The following is a 10,736-nucleotide window of genomic DNA, read 5'->3' as shown; positions in this document are numbered from 1 at the left end:
ACCAAGTGTCTGCACTCTAAATGTATATATATATATATATATATATATGTTTGAAACCATACTGCTTCTGTTGTTATAGAGTCATAAAATTATACAAAATTATAAGAAATATTTTGAACATTATCTTTAAAATTCAGTATTTTGAAATTTTTTAAGTTGTTTATAAACTGTCAAGAACTATGGAGTATGAGCTAAAATTTTTTGATATGTAAAGTAAATGTGGAAAAATGTAAAAATATATAAATGAAAGAAAAAAAATCAACATTACCCATGAAGGCAACTCATCAACCTAAATTCTGAGTGAAAAAAGGGAGGGAACTATGGAGATGAATATAAAACTTTATAAAAAGAAGTCAAAAGAAAAAAGAAAGAAAGAAGTGATTTTTTTTTTTTAAGACAGGTTTTTTTCTCTAGGGCATGTGCACTCACCAGAGCGAGACAGAGAGATAGAAAGTGAGAAATCGCCCCTTAGGGGCGGATGGCCGTGCCACAATCCCTTCTCCTTCATTTTCTTCTCAGGATTTTGGGCATGCACGCATGCCCTGCATGAGTTTCTAGCCACCGAGTCCTAGACTAGAAGCACAGTTGGCTCTGTGGGAGTCCAGCGAGGTAACCACTGCGCCATCTGCTGGTCCCAACAAATGTTTTAATGCAATTGTGTTTTCCTCTGCTGCTGGTTTCCTCAGCCAAACCTATGCATAGTTTATCACACTGAGACAATTTTTCTTCCCATACTCAGGTAAAAAAAAAAATTCCTATAGGATGCTTGTGCTTGCCAAAGAGAGACAGAGAGAGAGGGAGTGAGAAAGAGAAAATAAGAAATCACCACCCCTATGGTGGGACGACCATGCCACAAAACTTTATCCACCGTTTTCTTGGGATTTGGAAGCACACAGACATACGCTGGGTCAAGCCACCAGGTCCAGGACTCGAAACCAAGCAGTCAGCTGTGTGGTATCCAGCTGCCTTAACCACTGTGCCATTTGGTTGGCCCCTCAATTTGTTTTTATTTAATGGTGAGATATAACACATTATTCACCCAATTATAAATAATCGTCTTACTAGTGTTAAAATATAATTGAGTGAGGGGCCAGCAAACTCACACCTTTTTCCTTCTAAAATGGATCTTCCTTTCTGATAGCTGCTGGAAAAATGTTTCAGAGTAGAATGTTAAATGGTGTGAAATCTATGAAAGAAAAATTAAAAACCTGATAAGAAAGGCTGAAAGATCTAAAATATTTAAGATTCATATTTATCATTTACATTGTGAGTATATCTTTCTATATGTAGATTTGTTTAATCAATTACTTTTATCGTAATATTTCAATACATACTGTTTTGATACATATTTCCACAAAATACATATTAAAAGCCCAGAAAATAATTATATGTAGAAAATTGTAAAGATAAGGATTGACTGGGACCAGAAGATGGCATAATGGTTATGTCGCTGGACTCTTATGTATTCAGCCATGATTCGAGTACCAGACCCTGTGGCTTAAAACTCATGCTGGGCATGTGTGCATGCATGTCTAAAATCCCAAGCAGAGAATGGAGGAGAAAAGATTACAGTGTGGGCATCCCCCTAGGGGGAGATTTCTTGTTTTCTGTCCCTCTGGCAAGTGCACATGCCCTATAGAAAAAATCTCTCTGTAAAAAAGAAAAAAGTTGGCAAATTTTCTGAGAATTGTTCTAGGCTACTTATTATGGAGGCAGATAATGGTTGATGTTAAATAGAATTTCAATCCACTAATAAATGTTTTTAATATTTTGCTTCAATATACTTCGTTAACTGAAAGCAAGTTACTAATAGGAAATGTGAAGGACTTATTGCCAAGCTACAAACTACATCTTCTTCTTGCTCTTACTTCTTGAAACAAGAGAATAGAAGGGAGAAGGGCAGATGGGGACAAATGATTAGCCCAGGCACTTGGGTATTTAGGGAAATGATTCTCTTGCAGAGAGAAGTCTGTCTCCAGACACTCCTAGGCCCTTGGGAGGAGTGGCAGTCAGGACTATTTAAAGTGCAGGCTTTGGGCCAGCAGATGGCATGGTGGTTAAAGTGCTGGACTCTCACCTGGCTGACCATGGTTTGTCCCAGACACAGCAGCTTGAGAATCATGCCGGGTGAATGTGAGTGAGTGCCCAAAAATCCCAAGAGAAGAATGAAGGGGAAGAGATTGTGACATGGCCATCCCCCTTGGGGGTGATTTCTTGTTTTCCCTCCCTCACTCTCTTTGATGAGTGCACAAGCCTAATGGCAAAAATCTTAAAAAATAAAAAGTCCAGACTTATACCCAAGTTAAGGTTTAAGGGAAGAGATTGTAATTCTGACTTTTGTGTTGATTTTTAAATGTTCTGAGATAGGTTAAATGGGAGTTCAAACAGAAAACTATTAATTACATAAGTGCATTTTCTCTTTTGTAATGTTAAAGCACTCAGTTATATGTGTGTGTGTATATATATATATATTAATATATATATTAATATAATTCTCATGTAAAATATTTTTAATATTTTTAACTAATTTTTCTCATATTCCATTCCTATGTATTTCCTATGAAGGAAAAGTTACGATCAATAACCTGGACACTTTCCTGGAATATCTGGGAATCAAGCTCACACAAAAGGAACGAGATGATGTAACAGAAATTCTGCCTCTTGATGGTGAGTTTGTAAGTACTAATGTGACTTGGGGGAGTGTTCATGCATTTATGTATGAGATTTTCTATAATTAATTTTACATACATACAGGACTATTTCTTACCAAGTAATGTACTTACAGGAAGCAGAATAAAAGTTATAGATTCATAGATTATTTTAAAAAGAGTAAAAGTGATGAATTACCCAATTAATATTAATATTGCTCAAGTAGTTGAAGCCTAGACCCCCTATTCATTTTGTTTTTCCTCTTTATTCATGATAGAGCACATACACATATGAGTGAGAAAGAGAGAAAGAGAAACAAGCACCTTCCACAGAATCTAGTCATGCCTTGATCCCCTTCCTTCACTCCTCCAGCCCATCAGGTCTTGGGCACTTGCATGTACACTCTGTATTTTTCAGGGTGACCAAGTCAGAAATTTGCACTATAGTCATCGTGTTGGGTCCAGTTTCTCTTAAACAGTGCTCTTCACTGCTCTGCCAAGAGCCAGCCCAATTATTCCACTTTTAAAATTCCATTTCACAGTTCTCTGTAGATAATGGTCACTCCATTCACATTTCACCTGTCATTAATATGCTGGACACTCTTAGATCTTTATCTCCAGTCCAGATTCCTCCCTAAACATGAGTTAGTAAAACCAGAATTCTATTAGCTTCTACCTACCAAATTAGTTTCTGCTTGGTATAGCCTCAGATCTTTATATCTCAATGCACTGTATTTAAAAATATCTACCATCAAGTGTCTCCTGACTATATTCACTTAGCTGATGGTATTATCATGTTTCAAGTAATACATGTTTAGAAATTGGTATCACTTTTCATTCTGATTTTTCCTTGAGTACCGTATCTTTTTGAATACCAATTACTAACAATTAGGTAAGTTAGTAATTCATTTACTATTTCATAAATTCGCACTTACTTTTTTTTTTTTTTTTTTTTTTTTTTTTTTTTTTTTTTTTTTTTTTTTTTTTTTTTTTTTTTTTTTTTTTTTTTTTTTTTTTTTTGCTGATATTAACCACATTGCAGGTGATTGCTGTCCATAGCTTGGAATAATCCAGAAACCCCTGCATTTTCCCTACTTTTAGACTGCTTTTAGTCAAAGCCACCTTTCCTAGAGTGTTTTTAAAATGTCCTAAACTTTTCCTTAACTTTAACTTTCTGTTCAGTGGCTTACCTCATACCGACAAATGTCCAAGTACCCTAATGACATAGATCTTGTAGGATCTGCCTTTACATTTTATCTTTTTCCATTCTCTTCCTCCATATTGCTGTCCATCAACACTGAAATATCTAAATCAAAGTAATAAATGTATACAGAATTTAAAGTTCTTATTCTGGAATCTTCTCAACCCATTGCAAAATAGTTGCTACAAATGGGTACATGTTAGCAAGAAGTTTCTCTGGTTTTACTGTGTTCTGCCTCAATCCAGTTACTGTATTATAATAAATTTATTTGTCCTTCTCACACCAGAGACTAAGTTACTCAAAGGCGGAGATTATACTGTACTTACTATTAAACTTATTTTTATTCCTCCTAGTACCTGAAATTTAGTAGATGCTTTATAAAATTCGCTTCAACCAATAAAAATACAGATATTTTTGTTGTCAGATGTTTACTATAAAATCTAATTTGATTGTCCATTTGTCCTATTTCAAATAACCCCCAACTCCTAGAACAAATGCACTTAGGCATATTTACTTTGCCAACTTAAATTTTCTGGAAGACCAATAACAATGTTTACCTTTCCCAGAGCTTCCATAATCAAAGCCAATTTACCTTTTGTCTTAGTTTCATACATGTATCATTACATTAGCAATATGATGTAAAAATATCAGTCTTTCTTATTTATAAATTGTGATTTTCTCATAGGCAGAAACCATGCCTACATGATTTTATATCCTTGTCTTTCCTTACCTGACAGAGAAGAAATAAATCTTTGGAGAATGAATGGAATAATGTAATGATCAAAGATACCAGACAAAATAAGTGAAAAATAAACAATGAAAAAATACATTTAGTGCAAAGTGTCAGAAAGCCATTAAGAGGAATCTCAAATAGATGCTGAACCCCACATTCCAATTGAGTGGTATACAACTGGAGGACTCTAATCATTAATCTAAATAGTATCAAGTCAGAGGACTATTTTCTAGTCATCTGTCATGCAAAAACAATTTTTTGTTTTCCAAAGAGGGCATGGTAAAAGTATATTCACTTTATAATGACACATCAAAGGATACTAATTCATATTCAATATAGAAATAGAAATATGGCCTCCTTCCTATTTGATTATCCTAGAACAAATACACTTAAAATTTGCTTGAACCAATAAGAATATAGATATTTTTGTTGTCTAATGTCAACAAACTCACTCACTTAAGATTCCCCCTAGTGGGGTCAGCAGTTGGTGTAATGGTTACGTCACTGGACTCCCATGTAGTTGACCATGGTTCGAGTCCCGGACCTGGTGGCTTAAACTCAGACCAGGCGTGTGTGTGTATGTGCCCAAGATCCCAAAAGGAGAATGGAGGAGAAGGGATTGCGGTGTGGCCATCCTCCCTGGAGGATGATAGCTCACTTTCTGTCTCTCTGTCTCTCTCTGTCTTTCTGGCGATTGCACATGCCCTATGGCAAAAACCTCTCAAAAAAACCCCAAAAAACAAAACAAACAAACAAACAAACAAAAACATCCCCCTAGTACCATCCTAATTCAACCTTTATGCCCAATAAGGCATAATATTTTTCTTCAGTTCACTGATTTTTTTGTAATTTATTACTTTTTTTTTTTTTTTTTTTTTACAATTAAGAATGTTACATGGGGTCAGCAGGTGGTGTGGTGATTAAGGTGCTTGATTCCCATATGGCTGACTGGTTCAAATTCCCTACTGGGTGGCTTGAAAATCATGACCAATGTAAATAAATGTGTAAAAACAAAGCAAGACAGAATTTTTTTTTAGAAAAGATTGTTACATAAAATCTTCATGAAGCTCTGGGACACAGGGAGCAAGTCTGTACGCTTAGCTCATTATGGTAGAATTTTGATTAACCCATTAGCTTTCAATGAACTGTTGAGTCCTCTTTGTACCTGTTATTGTATTAATATAAATCCTTTCAATTATTGGAACTATCTAAAATGTCTATTCTTTCCTTCTTTAAAGGCCAGGCAGAAATAGCTATATATGTTTAAGTTTATTTATCTCTTCCATAAAAGAGAGATAGAGACAAAGGGACAGACAAAGATATGAGCATCCCCAACAGAGTCTTCATGCCATGATCTACCCCCAGCTTCAGCCAGTCCTGATCATAGGCACTTGTGTACCTTTCCAATGTGAACAAGAAAGCCCTAGAATATAAATCTGGGCCTTTCCATGTGGATCCAGTTGTATTATCACTCTACCACTGCCTATTTCTGATACTTATCTACTTTAATAAATACAGTTTTAATAGAAAAAATAAAGATCACCAATTACATGATCAAAAATCCCAAAATAGGGAACCAGCAGTTAGCATAATGGCTATGTTGCTGGACTCCCACGTAGTCGACCGCGGTTCGCGTCCCGGGCCCGGTGGCTTAAAACTCACGCCAGGCGTGTGTGCGTGCATGCCCAAGATCCTGAGAGGAGAATGGAAGAGAAGGGATTGCAGTGTGACCATCCCCCGTGGGGGGTGATTTCTCGCTTTCTGTCTCTCTGTCTCTCTCTGTCTGTCTGGCGAGCACACGTGCCCTATAGCAAAAACCTCTCAAAAAAAAAAAAAATCCCAAAATAGTAGTGATGATCAAAGAAACTAGAGAAAAGTATATTAGGATTAAAATTGAAGATAAGAAAGATGATCTTTCTGTTTTTTCCATTAACTTGTGTATCTGACAGATGGGCTGGACCAAAGCTGAGAAGTTGGTACATAGCCAAATCAGCATCATTGGGATCTTTCACCATTCTTAGAAAGTAGAAAGGCAGTCTACACATTTAAGAGGTAGAGTCAGGACTCCATTCCTCTAAGGGACAAACACTCCTTTAGCTAATGTGGACTTTACATAGGTGGGGGTCTTCCAGAAATACATGTAAAATATGTATTTTCAAAAAACATTCATGGATTTCAAATTTTTTGAGCCATAATAAACTCATACTTTAGGAACCAGCAGGTGATGTGGCAGTTAAGGCACTGGACTCTCCCACACAGTCAACTGTGGTTGAAGACCTGGACCCAACAGCTTGAAACTAATGCTGGGTACGTGTGTATGCATGGCTAAAATCCCAGAAGGAGATTGAGGGGAAGGAATTGCAGTGTGACCATGCCCCCAGTGGTGATTTCTCATTTCATTCTCTCTGTCACTCCAGTGAGCACATATGTCCTATAGCAAAAATCTCCCTAAAAAATTTTTAAATTCATACTTCTATTTTCTCATGAACTTATTGAAGCCCCCTTATATAATATACAGAGTTTATATTCTTTTTTTTTTTTTGAGAGGTTTTTGCTATAGGGCGTGTGCGCTCGCCAGACAGCCAGAGACAGAGAGACAGAAAGCAAGAAATCACCCCCCAGGGGGGATGGCCACACCACAATCCCTTCTCCTCCATTCTCCTCTCAGGATCTTGGACACACACGCACATGCGCCCGGCGTGAGTTTTAAGCCACCGGGTCCGGGACGCAAACCGTGGTCAACTATATGGGCGTCCAGCGACATAGCCATTACGCTAACTGCTGGTCCCCAGAGTTTATATTGTTATAGTTAAGTCAGATAAAGTTGTGGAACTAGTGGATGTTGGTTTGTCTCTTATTATGTGATTTACCTTCATTTCTGCTCATTTTATGTATGACTCTTTGGCATTGTTATCTTATTTTGAATTTTCTTACAGCCAGTGGGAAGGTTGAGGTCAATAAATTGATGAATGCAGTAGCAGCTGTTACAGGTAAGTGAATTATTATAAATCTAAGACCTGAATCCTTACACTAAGTTCTACATTTATGCTATATTCCTATCACTTATCTGCCTTTTTAGTCTACCATTTTATTATTTAATTCAGGAAGTATATTTATTTAATTGCCTAGGATATGTATTGGCAAACTACAACCCTTGGGACAAATCTGCTAACTGTTTTTGTAAACAATTTTATTGGAACACAACCATGCCCATTAGTTTATGTATTGTTGATGACTGTTTTCACACTACAGAGCAAAGTAGTTGTAATAAACAATTATATGTTCTACAAAGCCTAAAATACTATCTCTAACCAGCATTTTCAGCAAAGCTTGTTGACTTCAAGAACTTGACTTCAGATAGGGTGATGTTACATCCTAGTCTCTTCTTATTTTTAGAGAGGTTTTTGCTATAAGGTGCATGTACTTACCAGAAAGAGAGAGAAACAGAAAGCAAGAAACCACCCCCCAGGGGGATGGCCATGCCACAGTCCCTTCTCCTCCATTCTCCTCTCAGGATTTTGGGCACACACATACACACACACACACACACACACACACACACACACACACACATACACACACACACACCTGGCTTGAGTTTAAGTGACCAGGTCCGGGACTCGAACTGCAGTCAACTACGTGGGAGTCCAGCGAAATAGCCATTAAGTCAACTACTGGTCCCCATTCTAGTGTTTTCTAAACACTTACAGTTTGCCACTATGATAAATTAATTTAAATTTATTACTATTACTATTTTATTTTTATGTGCCAAAAGGCACATGTACTTGTATGTGTGAGAGAGACAGAGACAGAGAGAAAAGAGAGAGAGAAAGATAAAGCACCCCCAATATCACAATTCCTTTTCCTTCATTCCTCCATCCCATCAGGATTTTAGGCATAAGCACACACCAGCCAGGCATGTTTTTCAAGACTCTAGAGCCAGAATGCAAACCACAGTTTGCTGCATGGGATCCAGCTCTCTGTACACAGGGCTTAACCACTACACTATGGGGCTGCCCTTAAGTAATTTTAAAAAAAAATTATTATTTACAGTACATCTTTATTTTATTTTAGGTTTTTGCCAGATGGTGTGAGTGCTCACCAGAGAGAGACAGAGTAGGGGAAGAAATCACCCAGCAAGGGAAGGGAGGATGGCCACACCACAATCCCTTCTCTTTCATTCTCTTCTCAGGATTTTGGGCATGCATACACAAGTACCCAGCATCATTTTCAAGTCGTCAGGCTTGGGACTCAAACTGTAGTTGGCCATGTGGAAATCCAGCATCTTTATTACCATGCCACCTGCTGGCCCTAACTTTTTTTTTTAACAGCCTCCTTTGAGACTAGCAGATGCCTAATGGTTATATCACTGGACTCTTACATAGTCAACCAAGTTTTGAGTCCTGGACCCGGTGGCCAAAACTCACACTGGGTACATGTGTGTGCCTGCTGAAGATCCTGAGAGGAGAATGGAGAAGAAGGGAATGTGAAGTGGCCATTCCCTTTGGGGGATAATTTCTCACTTTCTGTCTCTCTGTCTGTTACTCTGGCAAGCGCATGTGCTCTACAGCAAAAGTCTCTCTTAAAAACAAAACAAAACAAAACAAAACAAAACAAAACAAAACAAAACAAAAACCCTCCTTTATTACAACTACTCCTTTGTTGTATAGTAAATTACATAAACATTCAAACTTCAAATTATCTACATTTCATATATCTCAGTTCAATGCCTTGATAGAAAATTCTCTATTCTCTGAGATATATTCCAAACTATACTTCACTATACATAATCTGAGACATCATGAAGGCAATTACCTTGCTGCAATTCATAGCCACCAAGTACACAATCAGGCAAGCTAACCTAAAGATCACAGAATAAAAACACTAATAGACATAGTTAAAATATTCTAACAAACACATTTGTTAAATTATTTTAAAACGCACAGCAAGGGAGGAAAATGGGATAAATAAACAAACTTAAGGGCGGGTGCACGAAAGGCCAAACTAGCTAAATCTGGCATATACAGTATGCTATAGATCTGTGTCTCTTTCTACTGCATGGGTTTTCTCTGTTGTGTTTATAAGGACCAGAGTGGCTGTACAAGTAGCTAGGTTCACAGAAGGTATTGTGGCTAATGACACAAACTGCTCTTTCAGAGAAACATGAAGACAAATAAACCTGGCAAGTAATCGTGGCTTTCCAGTTAAGGTAACCACTGAGCCCCAGGTTTTGTATTTCTTAGGCAGTGAATAGATGGGGCCAAATTGATATTATCAATGGGAGGCCAAATTAAAGTCTTTTGAATAATGATTTTCATGAATATTTACCATATCCTTGATATTTAGTGCCTTTTCTAGTTCCTAAGCAAATTTATTGTATCATAATTATTTAGAATCTCTTATATATTTAAGCAGGGATTTTTAGTGAACAGGCATCTCATGTATATTTAATGCCTTATGAATAATAGATGCAGGTTGGGTATCCCTTACCCGAAATGCCTGGGACCAGAGTGTTTTGGATTTCAAATTCTTTAAGATATCAGAATATTTACATTTACATAATAAGATCTTGAGGAAGACATCTGCCATGTCTAAACAAAATTCGCTTATGTTTCTTATACTCCTTATACACATAGCCTGAAGGTAATTTTATACAGGATTTTTATATTGCAGCATTGATCATGACCTATAACATGAAGTTAGGTGTAGTTTTTCACTTAAGGCATATCAATACTCAAAAAGTTTTAGACTTTGGAGCATTTCAGATTTTGAATTTTTAAGTTAGGAATGTTCAACCTGTGTTGCTTGGTCTTTCTTTTCTTTCTTTCTTTCTCTTTTTTTTTTTTTTTCAAAGAGGGATTTTGCTTCAGGTCTCATGCATTTGCTGGAGAGACAGAGAGACAGAAAACAAGAAATCACCACCCAAGGGAGATGGCCATGCCACATTCCCTTCTCCATTCTCCTCTCGAGATTTTGGGCACACACGCACATGCACCCAGCATAAGTTTTAAGCTGCTCGGCCTGGGACTTGAACAGTGGTCAACTACATGGGAGTCCAAAGACATAACCATTATGCCATCTGCTGGTCCCTCCTTTCCTTTCTACCTAATACATATATCTCTACTTAGGAAATACTCATCTACAGTGACATACC

General features: G+C 37.2%; 1 protein-coding gene across 1 annotated transcript in view; it reads left to right on the top strand.

Moving 5' to 3' along the window:
• Nucleotides 1-10,736, top strand: part of LOC102485237 (uncharacterized) — a 134,260-nt gene that overhangs the window by 25,860 nt on the left and 97,664 nt on the right. Inside the window, exons 5-6 of the mRNA XM_027775988.1 lie at nt 2,566-2,667; nt 7,519-7,572. Of these exons, the coding sequence (XP_027631789.1) occupies nt 2,566-2,667; nt 7,519-7,572 (156 nt within the window). The remainder of the gene's footprint in view (nt 1-2,565; nt 2,668-7,518; nt 7,573-10,736) is intronic.

Source organism: Tupaia chinensis, unplaced genomic scaffold, assembly GCF_000334495.1.
Source record: "Tupaia chinensis unplaced genomic scaffold, TupChi_1.0 Scaffold000624_1, whole genome shotgun sequence".
In the NCBI taxonomy this organism is placed as follows: Eukaryota; Metazoa; Chordata; class Mammalia; order Scandentia; family Tupaiidae; genus Tupaia; species Tupaia belangeri.
The sequence above is the reverse complement of the archived record's forward strand: the minus strand, read 5'-3'. Positions and strand labels throughout refer to the sequence as shown.